Below are 16,713 nucleotides of genomic sequence, written 5' to 3' on the forward strand. Positions count from 1 at the left end.
CACTGTGTGTTCAGTTTATGTATATGATGTGTGGCTAAAAAAAGTTATGTACACTAGGCTATATTTTTAAAAATGTCTAAAGGAAGAACACGCTTAGGGCTCGTTTACACCATGATGCAGTGATGTCAGTTTTTCTGCACATATTGTGCGAGGACACAACAAAATCAATCCATGTGCCCTGCGATATGTATAAAGTGCATATGGAAACTGATGTTTACAAGTGAAATCTGCATGTCAGTTTACATGCACGTATGGTGTAAACAAACCCTAAGACAGACAATATATTGCCATTCAGATACCACCGTAAGGTGCACAGGGCTGAGCTACCCCCCCCCCACCCCCAAAAAAAAGGGGTGGTTCAGGTGCAAATCCACATTATGTATCTCAAGAAACACCATACATGTAGATCTTTGTTCCATCTTCCCATATGCTGTCCCAGGCTAGCTGTGAAGAGAGAAGGCGGGTGCCCTGCCCAACCATATTAAAGCCAAACTCTCTTTCCTTACCCTTTTAAAAATAGTGTTCTGGCAGTGGTACAGGGACTTCCCATCTGCTGCTGGAACACACTCAAGTAGGCTTCTATCAATAAATACAAGGCTTCCTCTGAATGGCTGAGGCTGGAGCTTGTGATGCCACCTTGGCTGTTCATAGGAAGCTTTGTATTAATTGGGGAAAAAATACAAGGCTTCCTGTAAAGGGCTGAAAAGTACTAGGACCACTGGATTTTGTTCCAGCAGCAGATGGGAAGTCCCTGTACTGTTGCCAGAAGACAGTAGTGTTGTATATATATTGTATGATGGAAGGGACTGTTGTAAATGTGCAATATATATGTAAAGCACTATAACTTTATGGTGCTATACAAGTACTAATAATAAATATGGTTAATGCTACATACAGTTTATACCGTGCTGCCAGTGGCTGTTGCCATTAGTAAAGGAAACCATTGACTTGGGCCAGATTGGCTCATACAATCTTTTTAAAGGGAAAGGAGGGAGTTAGGCTTTAAAGGTCTGCATCAATGGTCTTTTGTTACTGCCAAAACTGCTTCTCTCCCCATACAAGTGTATGTATTAGGCAAAATAGCTTAAATCCAGTCAAATGCATTCTGAGAAGCGTTTCAAATTGAGGTCATCAGCAAGCTGCATTTGCCTAGCGACAAAAGCCCTATGCTTGTCAACACAGACCTCTTCTTTATCCTATGTGCTGTCTAGGTCTAGCTGGGAAGTTGGACAGGGCACCTGCCTTTTCCCCTCGAGACTAGCCTGGGACAGTATATGGGAAGTTGGAACAAAGATCTACATGTACTGTGTTCCCTGGGATACTTAAAGCAGATTTGCACCCAGATTTTTCTTTCAGCCCTGCACACCTTAAGGTTGTATCTGCAGATTTCAGATACTCACCCACACAGCGCTGTCCTTCTGAGACCCTCTCATGCCCAGCCACAGCTCTGTCCCATGCACCCATGTTCTGACATCATTGAGAGACCCGATGGCTCTTCCTGGTTCAGCGGGCGAACCTCCCAGTGACGTGCTGATAGGCCTGCCCTTTTCTCCACGTAAGGCTATCCCAGGAGGCACAGTGGACAGTGTGCAAGCAATTCGTCTAAGGAGAATGATGTGCATGGGGAGAAAAGGTCAGACTTTAAAAAATAAATAAATGGCATAATACCTATTGAGTGGAAGAGGGTGAAGGTCTGTGTTTAACAAGGATTAAACAAATTTATCATTCATGCTGAAAATTAGGCTATGCTTTAGTCTCTACAAAAACAGCCACATTTGTTTGAAGATGCATCTAGTTTCAAGCTGCATGGCACAGTGCAGGGCAGATCTCATGTCTGGAACAGTATGCTCTAAGGTGTCTTGAGCAATGTGAACACACAGACTGGGGACTACATGCTGTATAGAACTGAGATTATCTTCAGTAATAACCTGGCACTGAAATGTACCCAGATGCTGCAGGAGCAAGGGCCAGTACATCTAACAAAATATACCTGTCCTTTCAGGAAACAACTGACTTAATACATGGCACTATAAAGGTCTGTGATAAACAAGGCCAGCGGCATCTGGATCATCTTTGAGCATACTAATTAAAGTATATCTAAAGAGAAAAAAAAATTTCTTTTTCTTTTTTTTAGCTTAGATAAGACTGGAGATGGATTAAAACCCCTGTCAGGTGTCTACTGCTGTCTGTGCCCCCATTAGGGAGATACACCCTCTAATTGTCCTGTTTACTGTTACACTGAGTGAAAGTAAAATAAAATTCCAAATTTTGGAGTATCACCAGAACAGGAATAATGGGGATATCTTCCAATGGTGACACTAGTTCTGGTGACTTCCTTTTGACTCCTTGCTTTGGCTATGGGACAGGCAGTGAAGAGAAATCTCCCCAATAGGAGACATGGCAGCAAGGAAAAGAAAAAGTGTTTTATAACCCTACCTTACTCTATCCAAAATGAAAAAGTTTGGCCTTTTAGCGCTAATCTTTTTATCCCCTGAATAATTGGGAAAAAGCTCATGTTATTCTCAGGACTTAATGGTTCGAGGACAAAAATACGCTGCAGATTCAAAGTTAGCATTTTTTTCTATGGTAACATCTTGCATATAGTTGTTCTTCAACAAAAGACATTACAAAACAAAAGTTTTGATTGCAAACTCGCTGAATCGTTTGAGACATATACTTAGCAGTGTGGGCATGTGTGCCAACATAACAATGGATATGTTTTTTATAGCCTCTTCTATACCTAAATCAGAGTTGTTCAGCTTCCAGCTATGGACACCTAAGAGAATTTGGTAGCTGTGTTGGTGCACAGGTAGTGAATAAAACTGTATAAAAAGCAGTCTAATGGAGAAATCTCAAATGTGACCATTTGAAAAATAAGGGGACTAATAATCAGTGTTAAGTTGCCTGAAAGTCATCCTTCATTTCTACAGAAAACATGTGAATAGATCTACCTTGTTTTGAGTAAGGCCTCATGTACACATGGACTCCCCTAGACGATTAGCTCTCCTGGCAGCAGAAAAGCTAAATACAGCAAAAACATATAAATGCAGCATCACACTTAGTGCTTGGATGTTTATTCAGTTGATTGGCCAGAGTATTTTCCATTGACATGAATAAACACCCCAACACTAAATACGGCTAGCGTTTAGATGCGTTTTTGGCCAAAAGAAGAATCACGTTCAGGAGAGGAACATAACTGCTCCTAAACTTTGCAAAAAACCTATGTGTACATGGACTCCTTTTATTTAGTTAAGTCCAGGGGCTTTGGCAAAAAAAACACAAAAAGCTCCTAAACTCACGTTTAGGAGCAGCAGTGTGCATGAGGCCCTACCCTCTACTCCCACACACAGAAGGATTGACTGCTCATTTAGTCTCGAACAAAAAAAAAAGCAGCTTTACTTAACTTCCTGTCCGGACACTTTTACCCCCTTCCTGTCCAGGGCAATTTTCAGCTTTCAGTGCTATCACACTTTGAATGACAATTGCGTGGTCATGCAACACTGTACCCATATTAATTTTTTACCATTTTTTTTAGACAGATAGCTTTATTTTGGTGGTATTTATTCACCGCTGGGATTTTTATTTTTTTTTGCTATGTAAATGAAAATGTCCAAAAATTTAGAAAAAAAGTGTTTTTCTTATAACATTTTGCAAATAAATAATCTTTCATCATAAATCTTGGCCAAAATATATTCCGTTATATTTTTAGTAAAAAAAAAAGCCAAATTAGTTTATAACCAAAAGTTATAATTTTTAAACTTTTTTTTTACATTTTTATATATTTTTTTTTTACATACTGTCACCCTAGCAGTACATGGTGACACTGTACTACTTGTGGGGGGTGATGATTTTTTTTTTTTTTTTTTTTATTGCTTTTACACCCATATAGGATGTAAAAGCAATCATTTCTCTTTCTCTCTGCATTCTTGCAGCCATTGAGAACTACTGAGTAAGCTGTGATTGGTCACAGCTTGTCACATGGTACAAGGCTGTTGTGAATAGCCTTGTACCATGTGACCTCTGATCATTCACAGATTTCACACGTAGTAAGCAATGATGTCACAAGTGACATCTTGCTTACTACTTTGCATGTGATCACTGATTGGCCAATCAGTGATCACATGATCGGGACCTCGCACAGAGGTCCCATCCAACGATCGGCGTTCCACTGTGTCCGGAGGACACAGTGGGCACCGGATTGCGGTGCTGCACACTCCCAGGGAGCGCGCACAGCTAGAAATGGCGGGTGTCGTTTATGAACGGCAACCCGCCCCTGGAGTGCCACTGTCCTGCCATTTATAAACAGCAGGAGGACGGCAAGTGGTTAACCGATTCTCCAGCAGTGGACTGTTCCTTGGCTTCACGTCCAACATGACCAATGAAGCCTCTTCTTAGTCTTCTTTACAGCAGGGGAATACCCTCGGACATAATCAAGATGCAGAAACCATAACCCTGCATTAGACATGATGCTGAGGAACAGTCCAGTACTGTAGTATGGAGAATTGGGTAACTAAAACTGCTTTTACTGTTCCCTAGACCAAATGAGTAGTCAATCCCTACCACTTGGGCACAAGCCCCACTGCAAGGGAATACCTTACCTTTCCCAGCATTTTGCTTTAAGGGACGCAGGGTTCAGTTAATCTGAGACAACTGAGTTATTTATTACAGGTACTTGCATAGCGCCATCAATTTATGCAGCGCTTTACATATATATTGTAAATTCATATCAGTCCCTAACCCTCAAGGGGTGTACAATTTAAGGTATACTGAAGCCTACAGGAGGACTTGGCCACCCAAGTAGAACCCCTCACACTTCCAGCATGCTTCTGGTTTTTGCTAGTGTCTTAGGAGGATGGATATCTTTTTGTTTTGGGGTTTTTTTGGCACAAGGTTTTCTTTTTTTCCCCGAGTCCAGACATCAACTATGTGTTGCTGAGTGGGGCTCTATATACAGCTATCCGGATTGTATAATCCTTGCTGATGCTTGGAGGCTGTACCCAGTGCCTGGTTGAATGAAGATTTTGGGACCAGCCTGGATCGGTTCTTTTGCACACTGGGCTTTGCGGTTCCCAGACCTCTAGGTACTGTGTCAGCTGTAGAGTACCTTCCAGGTTTAGAGCTATTGCTACTGAGGACTCTTAATAAGTATGCTATTTGGCTTAGCAGCAGGAGCTACTGCATTGTTGGTAAGGCTGAACATCACCTTTAGTCAACAAAATGTGGCATGGGTACATAGAGAGGGACTCATCTCTTTAAAAAAAAAAAAAACAACCCTTCCCACCCCTCAGGTACATATTTGTGTACAAGGGCGTGCAACATATGCCCATTGCAACACCCTGCACCTGAAGGTATTGGGTGTTCACAACTACAAAATAGTTTAGAGTCAAAATTAACCCAAGACCTTTTATTTTGAATCAACTAAATGGCCAAGTGGACCGATCTTGTTCTTTCAGAAAAGAGTCTGCCACTGTAATGCATATTGGAATAGTGAGCCTCTATGTCACTTTTACCACAACCAGATCATCATTCTTCCATGTCTGTCTCCAGTATCTCCAAAAGTAACTTCCCTTTACTGCCTGGATAGGGTTTGTGCTGTATGAGTTTCACTCAGTCACTGCTTCTTATAGAAAGACCAAGTCTCCTTTTGTCACTCCCGACTGTTCCCCGGAGCCAGCTTCTTGATCCACCATTTCTAGGAGGCATCCATATTTTCCTGTCAAGTGCACACTTCTAGGTCAGCGAGTGCCTCTTGGGCCTTTATACATAAAGCATCTCCCAGATTTGCTAAACTACAAGCTGGTCTCCTTGCTACATGTTTAAGTTTAACCAGGTGGATATTCAGGCCTCATCTGATGCCAGCTTTGGGCATAAGGTCTTTTTCTGCCACCAGTTTAATTTTTGTTGTTGTGGGCCCATTAACATTTTGTTCTGTGTTTCCCATTCCCTCATTGGACTATTAAAGGTCCCAGTTGTTACAGATTAACTGAATCCTGTGTCCCTTAATAAATGATGAAGAAAACTTCTTGTGTAATCTATTTTTTGATGTTTATTAAGGGACACAAGACTCACCCCTTTGTGATCCAATCCTAAGTACTGCTTTTCTACAAAATTGAAGCATGCTGTGAGTGGGAGAGGTTTCTTGGCTGGATAACTATTTTTGTTTGCCGGTGTCCAAATCCTCTTGTACAACCCAAGTATCTCAGATTACCTAAATTCCATGTTCCTTAACCTCTTCACGCCAAGAGTATACAAATATGCGACCTCTCAGCGGGTGGGCCTGGACGCTTTATATTTGCGTACCAAAATGTAAAACCTGTGCCGAGAGCGCTCACCCCGATTGCTACTTGTGATTGGGAGCTTTCCAATCATGTGACAGCCAATTATGTTGTTCACATGATCATAAACCCCATCTCACCATTAGAAACCCCTTAAAGAGCCGGGAGGCACCAGTGTTAAGGGGTCAATGAACTTCAAGAAGGGGGTTTTAGGTTTAGCACACAAAAAAAAAAAATCTTGGTTCTTTGATAGAAGATCAGCAACAGCAGCCTACATAGTCCAAGGAGAGTAATTTTATTATTTGCTCTATAAAGCAATAGTATCCCTGGGGTTATAGTATATTTCCATGTAGTCAGATTTGAGAAAACCCCATTATGTTTTATGTGTTCCCATTTACACAGCATGCCTACAAATAAAAAAAAATGTAATATATTTCTTACCTTTTGGGTGTTTCTTATGAGAATGCCTCATGGCTGACTGCAAGCTGACTGGATGAGCTTCATCTCATTAACATACTCTTTAACCCTTTGTTAGGCCAGTCTGCATTCAAATCTGATAATGATCTCTGCCAGTACAGTATAGACAGGGTTAATTATGACAAGCATAGTTCCCCAGCCTCCTCAAACTACTAGAAACCAAAGTAAGATTTTTTTTTTTTTTTTTTTTTTTTTTAGACCTTCTGAAATGGTAAGAGTTTCACTAGAAGCAGATTTGTTTTGCATGATAAAACAGTCTTTCATAATTCCTATTGTGCCAGAAGAAACTGATCCCATTTCCCACTGTTGCCATGATGGACTGACTTAGTGACTAAAGAGCAGGTGGCAGGATTTCCCCATTGAGTCACATTACAGTGAAACAGAAGATTCCCAGCTGTTATGGGAAAGCGTCTGTTGCAGGTATGTGAACAGTGAATGCATTCTGTGTGTCAAGCGTCTATCCGCCCACAGCACAGCGGCAGCAGCTGAGACTTGTAATTCAATCCTCTAACGTACTCCCTACTGATCAGAATATATACCATCACCCACACACATAGCAGAGATGACCAGGGTCCATGATGCTTGGGAACTAAATAGCAACATTACTATTGTGTGAGTCCACAAAGTGACAACTTTCATTGTTTAAGGAGAGGCCACACTTCATACAATACATCACTGACAACTACGCACGTCTTCCTGCATTCTACTGTTGCTAGTTCTTTCACCCAATGGATGTTTCAGCTTCCTTGGTTGTCTATTTACAGAAATGATCATCATAACTTTTTTTTATTTCCCTACATAAAAAAAATTTGACAGACAGTGCTGCCTAAGGTTACAATGAAACCGATTCCAGCTGTAATTCATCATGACATGGTTTACTTTCTCTGCATGGGGCACATGCCTGGGACACCACTTCACCAGTTTGATAAAAAGGACTTCACAATGTTATCCAAAGGGCAATGCCCATTAGCAGCACTTAACATAATCAGTCTCTGTCATTGGACAGGATTCCCTGGGATGTTTAGATACAACGCTTTGATTCAAATATTTACCCTCCCCTGCCTTTGGACTATTTCACCTTTTGCAGTATAAGGTATTCACACTTGCAAAAACGGTTGTTAGCAGTTAGATAAGGAAGACTCCAGTGGGATACCCAGTGATTAGCTGCAGGAAGTAGCTCCACTGAAAGCAAAGTGGGGCTGGCAGCTCCTGTAGCTATTCATAGTGGCCCACATGTAATCACTTAAGCAGTGATTACCTGTGAATGATAGGGCCTGGACACAGACTCTGCATTCAGGGCCGATCATTTGCAGGTTCTCACTGCAATGGCTGGTGGTCAGACAGGGATGTACGTATGCCAACATGGGCAAAAATACCCCATGTCATGTTTGGCGAGCTGTAGCGCCACCAATAAATGGCAGGATCTGGCCCCCCTCCCTCTCCGCATTCTTGCCATACCTCCAGCCCCATAACAGCAAGTCATATCTCCACATGAACTGTGACAGAGCCTAAATAATGCACCTGCAAAACAATGATCCTAGATTAAATGCTTTGCAGGCTTCAAAGCAAAAGAAAGTAAATGCACAATGGTCAGTGTTACTGTATTTATTTATTTCAAAACATGGGACTTAGCTGGCCATAGATAGATAGAATTTCAGCTGGTTCAGCAGGGACCGGCTGAGATTCGATCCACCAAACGGTAGGCTGATTGTAATGAAGCTGATCCTTCAATAGACTTCTGTACAACCAGCCTGTCGAATTTTTAAAATGAGATTACTGCCTGCGGCTATAGCCGCCAACAGGGATCATTGTGTTCTGCAGGCAGGTAAGCCCTGGTTCACCTATATGCGGCTGTGCTTTGCGCGGGCACCAGAGCCCATTCATTTGAATGGACTCCCGTGACATGCAGGGAAGAAGTCCCTGCACTTCTTCTGAAAACGCAGCTCGCACAGGAACCTCAGTTCCCAGTACAGTTGCGTTTTCCAGTGCGGGCAGCTTACCATTAGAACTAATGGCACCCGCCCGCGGGTCCGCATTTCTGTGCAAGTGCACGGATTTTCTTGCAGATCCGCAGCGGCACCACCCGCACATATGTGAACCAGGGCTAATGCAGGCCATAGATGGGTCGAAAATCGGCCGAAAATAAAATCGGCCGATTTTCGGATTGTTAGTGGGCTATTTGTTCGGCCGTTTTTCGGTATTTTGGCAGATTTTTTTTATCGGTAAAGTTGGAAAAAAAATCGGCCAATTTTGCCGATCGGCCGATTTTCGCGGCAATGATGGGCAAATTGGCCGATTTTTTACCGAAAAAAAATCTGCGCATGAGCAGTGACCTGCAAGAGGAAGACAAAAAGAAGAGGAAGAAGAATAGGATGAAGAAGAAGGGGATGATGATGAAGAAGAAGAGGATGATGATGAAGAAGAGGATGATGATGATGAAGAAGAGGATGATGATGATGAAGAAGAGGATGATGATGAAGAGGATGATGAAGAAGAAGGAGGATGAAGAAGAAGAGGATGATGAAGAAGAAGAAGAGGATGATGATGAAGAAGGATGATGATGAAGAAGAGGATGATGATGAAGAAGAAGTAGAAGAAGAAGGATGAAAAATAAGAGGAATTCCAGTCCGGCAAAAAGTGTCCCTGCAGAGAGCTCCGCTATTTCTTTGACAGTTCCTTGACATTTACAGCGGTTGCAACATTGTATCTATTTGTTTCCAAATAAAAACATCTGTATCCTAAATGGATACAAATAGATACAATGTTGCAACCGCTATAAATGTCAAAGAAATAGCAGAGCTCTCTGCAGGGACACTTTTTGCCGGCTGTAGACGGGATGAAAATCGGCCGATTTTTTTTTTTACCATTGCTGGTAACGTCGGCCGCTTGAACGACCGATTTTACGTTTTTTAAAAGAAAAATCGGACGTTTTTCTCCCCGTCTATGGCCTGCATAACACTGACTGTGTTGATGGGGGAAATTTAACAATTTTCTTTCTTGCAACCTATGGTGGCAGAGAGAAAAATCACATCATCGATGAATGGCCTTAGCCTTTAAAATAACTCCTGCTACCTACTGAATTGACCCCAATGTGCACATTTATATTATATGCACACTGTGAAGAAAGACCCCTGTAGTGCACCTGTTCAGCATTTACTGGAAAACAGGTTTGCACAGCACACTGCTTATGTTATCCATCCACCAAAACAGGATTTAGAATAGGTGAAGGGTTAAAAAAAAAAAAAAAAAAAAAAAAAAAGCAAACAACAATATTTTATAAATCTAAAAGTTTTATTAGGACGACTGACCGACAAAATGTGTTTTGATTTACATTTTAATAAAAGTCCTCACAGAATCCTAAAACACATGCTTAAAAAAAATGAACTAAAAAGACAGGTATTATTATACAATTATTCTGTACAGGATCCCCCAAGTAGCCAACATTGAGGCCACAACAGTTAGAGCTCCTGTTTGGAAAGTTTAAAAGAGATTTTAAAAAAGAGTGCCTACACAAGGCTCATAAAAGTCCCACTGAGCTAATCAGCTGGGATTAGCAACATTCTGGTTCAAAGGAAACCTAAAATACTGAAGAAATGTGGAGGCTGTTGTTATCCACCTATGTTTAAAAAAAAAAAAAAAAAAAAAAAAATGCTAGTTCGCTGGCTATGGTGGTCTAGTGACACAAATACCTTCTATGTTACTTATTCAAAGCAACTATGCAGATTGAGAGTTGACCAGGATCTATATGCTTGTTCCTGGTTAATGGCTCAAGAAGCATTAAAGCCAGACACAGCCTGTCAACTAGCATTTTTGGTAGAAGGCCAACAATGTCAGCTTCACATTTCAGTAAATTCCTTTAGGAACCCCCCCTCCCCCCTTTCCCATTTACTCAGCTGTAGGCTAGCTTTGTGAGGGCTCAGTGCTGTTTAAAAAGACCGCATAATTGGTGCACAGTGAGCAGCCACTAATGCTAATAAAAAGGATCCACTTTTTGGAACAGTAAAATTCTTAATTACATGATTAAAATACAAAAAGGGACACTTTTCATTTTACCCACCCCCTATGATCTCAGAACCTTTTTATTTTTTCTGTAACAAACATCACTAACAGCCAAACAAAACATGCTACTCAGTAAAAATGCAGAGTTTGTAACACTAGAGGGAAAGAGGAGCAGAAATGTCTAGGGTGCAGTGTCTCCTGGGCTACACTCATGAAACGCCTTCATCTATGCAGGAAATACTGGATCCTGCAGACATTCTCACATCCCCCTCCCAGGTCTGATGAATGACCCACCATCCATCAGTTGCAGTAATAGCTGTGTGTGGCATTTAGCTTTTGTCTTCCTTTTTGTCATCATCCTCTGTTGGGTAAGAATGCCACGTGAGCCGCTCCTCATAGAACGAGATCACCACCTGGGGACACTTCACGTTTGCTTCCTTTGCAGGGACAAGATCGGCTTCATCTGAGTTTTTCCTGTAGTAAACAGTCCAGGAGGGGACAGGCATTTATATCAAGGGCAAGTAGGATCACTGAGAAACACAAAATTATTACTGTATAGATGAAAATTAGCCACATGATCTTGTAAAGCAGCATTTCTCAACAGCGGTCCTCAAGTAACCCCAGCAGCTCATGTTTTGCAAGTTTCCCTCAGGTGAAACAGCTGTGATAATTATTAATCCAACAATGCTGATTAAGCAAACTGCAAGGTGAAGGATATCCTGAAAAAATAGGTTTTTATAGTACCTGTAAATGCCATATCTGAGTACAGAATATTACACAGGAGTTGCTTCTTAGGGCTAAATCGCTGTTTTTGGTGTCTGTATCTGCCTTGAAGTGGATGCAGACTCAGCAGCTGCATGTCAAAATTTGACATGCATTCAAAACCAGGTGCACAGATCCAAAAACACACACAGTGTGTATTTAGAACCATGTACCCAATGAATGTTGAATTTTGACATGCAGCAGTATTCGTGCAGCTGCTGTGTCTACATCCACTTCTATGGGCTGCCTGTGCGCAGCTCCAAGGCAGATGCAGAAAACTGCGGTTCAGCATGCAGGACAGGTATCAGCACTATCTGAATGAGCCCTAACATCTCAGTCACACCAATTCGACTTTGAAATCATGCCACTTCCAGTGAAGTCACGTGATTTCAAAGCTGGATGGTATTCTGACTTGAGGTGTGACTTGCAAGACATCTGCGGCTTGCAAGACACAGATGTCTATGCAAATTTCACCTACTTGTAGATGTCTATGCAAGTTTCACTACTTTAGAAATCAAAATCACACCGATATGATTGCTGTAATTGCGGACAATAGGGTGCGACTTGCCATGTCACATGCCAAGTCGCACTCCGTGTGACTGGGGTCCTAGACAATGGACTATACGTGGCTACCTTCAGGTGGATGGACAATGGCAAAAGCTTTGCTGGGACTGTCCCACAGTATACCCATACACCTAACCCCCCCCCCCCAGTTTTTTTTTAAGCAAGCAGTAAGTAGATCACAGAGGAAGACAGGAGGGATGTGTGGCCTATTCTGTACTCCCAAGATACTATATTGCCAAAAGTACTGCGAAGCCTGCTTTTACACACACATGAACTTTAATGACATCCCAGTCTTAGTCCGTAGGGTTCAATATTGAGTTGGCCCACCCTTTGCAGCTATAACAGCTTCAACTCTTCTGGGAAGGCTTGTCCACAAGGTTTAGGATTGTGTCAATGGGAATGTGTGACCATTCTTCCAGAAGCACATTTGTGAGGTCAGGCACTGATGTTGGACGAGAAGGCCTGGCTCACAGTCTCCACTCTAAATCATCCCAAAGGTGTTCTGTCGGGTTGAGGTCAAGCCTCTGTGCTTGAATTCGCGGAGCTCCTGAGAGCGACCCATTCTTTCACAAATTTTTGTAGAAGCAGTCTGCATGCCTAGGTGATTGATTTTATACACCTGTGGCCATGGAGGTTAGTGGAACACCTGAATCCAATGATTGGGGTGTCCCAATACAATATAGTGTATGTAATCTACAGATAAGTCAAAATTGCCATCATCTTAATTGTACAGTACTGGTCACAGGAGCTGAATCTTAGACCATGGGACATCCCAAAGCAATAAATTGAACAGTGAGTAACAACAAAATAGCCAAAACTGCAGCCAGAGGCCCGCTGGAAGAACAAGAAAGGTCCACGGACCTGAAGAAACAGACAGAAGTACTCTGTATCTCTAAGTAGAGGCTTAGACAGACAACTGTGTAAAAAAATTAAATAAATAAAAATGCTAGATGCTGAAAGGAACCTGAGATCCATAAAATCTTCAGGGACTCATTCCCTGAGAGCAGAAGACTTGGAAGCAGGGCAATTTAACCACCCAGATGGATGGAAGAGGGAGGAGATCCACAGTGGGATCTCCCTGTGAGGAAAAGGAGAGAGTTCAACTGGCAAGGAAATACATGGCAAATTGCCATGTCATATTTACCTACTCTGTGGAATGGTTTTGCAAAGAGCAGCCCTGATGCTCTTCTTCTCAGGTCCCCCGCCAGCACTTCTGGCTCCTTTCCCTCGACCAGTGCCCCAACAGTAAGCCACTTGTTATGGGGGCACTGGGGCATGCTCACTCCTGAGCCCTACTCTATGCATCCATAGGAGACAGAGCCCCACCTCCCACTCTCTCCTCATTGGCTGTGATTAGAATGCATGAAGGTAAGAAAACCTTCAGCCTTTACAACCACTTCAAACTTGCAATACAGCCCAATGTCTCTGATTCTACTGATCCTGTGTCCCTTGATTAGGAAAAACATTTTTTTCTATTTTTCATCCTCAACCCAGTTTATACCTACTCTCTACATGACTCAACGCTGACCCAGACTCCCTCCTCAGTCCAGTACCAGAGGCCCTTTTTAGAGCAGAACACGGTTATTCTACTCATTTATTGTGAGTGTAGCCTGTTGTTTACATGCCCCCTAAGGGGAGTGTCATCATGTAGGCTCAGCGCAAAGCATTCCGGGACTAAATGTAGTTCCTCTCAATCTTGAAAGAATTAGAAGCTGCCCACGCATGAAGGCTAAAAGATGTGTGCGTGTTTGTAAAGATTTTTTTTCCTAATTTTGAAATGAATGGGGAAGAGTTAGGCAGCATTTGACACCCTGACAGAGGATCTGGCTCTACTGTGGAGATTTCCTCTTCCTCCACTTTTAATCCCTGCGACACCAGTACATGAAATATGTTAACCTGAGCTCAGGAGGACAGGAAATCTATGGAAAAGGCTCCAACCCTGCCATAGTCTATCCAAAATAAAACAGTATGTACAGGGCAGCTAAAGAAGAATTCCAGATTCAGCCAAAAAAGCTATGCACCTTTGCACTTCTCATACTGTAAAATTCTTCTCCTTGCTGAGATCTGCCAAAGTATTCAATATGCGAATATGTGAGTTCACCCCAACAAACCCCACACGCAGAATAATTAGCTGCCAGTATAATGGGTCATGACTCTGGGGAGAAGTTAGAAAATCATATCAGTTCAGACATGTCTAGGACATGTTTTTTTTCTCCTTAGTGATGCATATTAAATACTTGACAAAAGCTCAGCACCATCTTGTGGTAGAGGAAAGATTCACAATGATAGGAAAGACAGGTTTAATTTTCATTATTTTAGTAAGACTCCAAACCAAAAACATACGTTTGCTCACAGTGAGGGTTATCTATTTAAAATGGCAGTTGGGGTTTTGTTACGGGACTGTTCGGGTTTAACCACCTCCTGCACCTGTATACCTCTTATGGGCCACAGAAAGTTTGACATTTCTCCTGTCGGCCTGTTTATTCAGTGAACGCTTTTGTAATTGCTTAAAGAAAGACAAAATAAATGCAATCTGTTTATATAAAAAAAAAGGTAGGAGGCACCTTCTAACCCTCTTTTTCTTCATTTCTCAAAAGTAAGCATTTCCTCTGCTATTCTTAAATGTCTTGTTCTTGGGTGCCTACATTTGTTCTCTACATCTCTCTTGTGTATGTGAATGTAGCCACCCTCTACTTCCCCAGAGATGGACTGCACAGCTACATGCAGATGCATTCAGCACTATGGGAATTATATGCAGAGGTTGCGTGTGTATATTGTATAATAAATATATATATATATATATATATACATATACATATACACACACACACACACACACACATATATATTTACACACACACACAATGTAAGTTTATTGTAATTTTAAAGTCCCACTCCAGGCAGCAGTAAAAACACAACCCTTATAATCTACAGGGCCTACTGTATATTTTTTTTTTCTCCAGAGATGGCCAACGGGATACCTGTCTGGTAGATCAGAACATCTGTCAGGACTTTCCTGCTCTGTCCCCATTAGGGTGTTTCACCCTCCCTTTTTATCCTGTTTACTGCAGTCAACAGTTAAAGAAAATCCCACATTTTGAGTTCCAGTAGGGACACTAGTTCTGACAACAACAAGCAATTCACTTACTTTGGAGGGATTGCCTTTCCTGTTTTGGCAATGGGACAGGAAGTAAAAGGGAAATTCCCCCCCCCCCCTTACTTTATGATGACCCTCCCTTACTTTATTCAAATAAGAAAAAAAAATCCTTTAGTTCTACTTTAAGAAAATGGCATACAGTGAGGCTTCATGCAAAGCATACCAGTGAACAGATTTTGGGTTTCTGCAAACTAAAGAATTGAGCCTACAATGATGTTTACATGTTAAATCTAAGTAGCATGTGAGGACACAACTCACCATTTCATTAGGAACATTAACTCTCCACTTGAGTCTGTGGCTCCAATGATTCTTTCTGGCTCTAAACCCCTCGCAAATCCACGGGGCTTTTCAACCTGTAAAAGGGAACAGAAACCATGTCTGTATCAGTGGCCAATAGCAAAAGGAAGTTATAGGGCATGCAAGGGTTTTTTTTCCCTTCTGTATCAATTGTGGGTATAGGATTGTGTATATGGAGGTTTTCTATTTGTGTGTGGGTTTTTTTTTTCATTGGTTGAACTGGATGGACATTTGTCTATTTTCAGCCTTTGTAACTATGTAAGAGAGGGCATAAAGGTTAAGAAGACTTTGCAATATAAACCCTAAAGTTTCTTTTTTTTTTTTTTTTCCTTTAGCCCAAACGAACGGCCCCTTTTGTATGCTGTCACAATACAGATAGCCCCCCATTTCTTACATAGTGTGGGACCAGACCAACCAATGTGGCTGCCAATCATTTGACAACTATCATGTTGATCATGGGAAAAGTTTAGTACAGTAAATGCCAAGTTTGCTTGCAGCTACACTGAAGAAGTGAAGATTATTCTTTTTTCCTTCATAGCAGTCCTATATATAGGAAAAGGCAGGTGTCAATGCCTGCGGTTTGGTAGCTGCTATTAGTGCAAGATATTTATAGGTTGATCTACACTTCCATCACCAGTTCTTGAGGAGAAAAAAAAACAAACTGACTAGAGATATATGTCTGACCTGACCGACTGCTATTAAAGTAATATTAAAGGCAGATTTTTTTTTTTTTTTTTAACAACCCATGTCATTCTTACCTGCTCTGTGCAATGGTTTTGCATAGAGCAGTCCTGATCATCCTCTTCTCAGGCACCCCAACAGCGCTCCTGGCCCCTCCCTCCTGTCAAGTGCTTCTAGTGCAAGCAGCTCACTCATGAGCCACTGCTTTGTCTGTCCATTCACAGAGACACAGCTATGGTTCGGCCCCACTCTCACCTCATTGGCTCACTGGCTGTGGTTGGCAGTAGCGGGAGCCAATGGTTCTTGACGCTATCTCAGCCAATGAGGAGGCAGAGACCCTGGACAGCTGCTGCTCTTGTGCACATCACTGGATTGAGACGGGGCTCAGGTAAGTATTAGGGGGGGTTGCTGCACACAGAAGGTTTTTTACCTTCATGCATAGAATGCATGAAGATAAAAAATCTTGAGCAAGTGCAGGATCTTAAAAAGGTCATTCTAACT

General features: G+C 41.9%; 1 protein-coding gene across 1 annotated transcript in view; it reads right to left on the minus strand.

Moving 5' to 3' along the window:
• Positions 1-10,024: 10,024 nt before the first annotated feature.
• The window catches only part of CBX1 (chromobox 1), a 42,725-nt gene continuing 36,036 nt past the window's right edge, over positions 10,025-16,713 (minus strand). Inside the window, exons 4-5 of the mRNA XM_089674341.1 lie at positions 15,493-15,587; positions 10,025-11,225 (exon numbers count right to left, since the gene is read on the minus strand). Coding sequence (XP_089530467.1) covers positions 11,081-11,225; positions 15,493-15,587 — 240 coding nt within the window. The 3' untranslated portion in view covers positions 10,025-11,080. The remainder of the gene's footprint in view (positions 11,226-15,492; positions 15,588-16,713) is intronic.

Source organism: Staurois parvus, unplaced genomic scaffold, assembly GCF_062004578.1.
Source record: "Staurois parvus isolate SC_StPar_1 unplaced genomic scaffold, SC_StPar_1.0 ptg000151l, whole genome shotgun sequence".
Lineage (NCBI taxonomy): Eukaryota > Metazoa > Chordata > Amphibia > Anura > Ranidae > Staurois > Staurois parvus.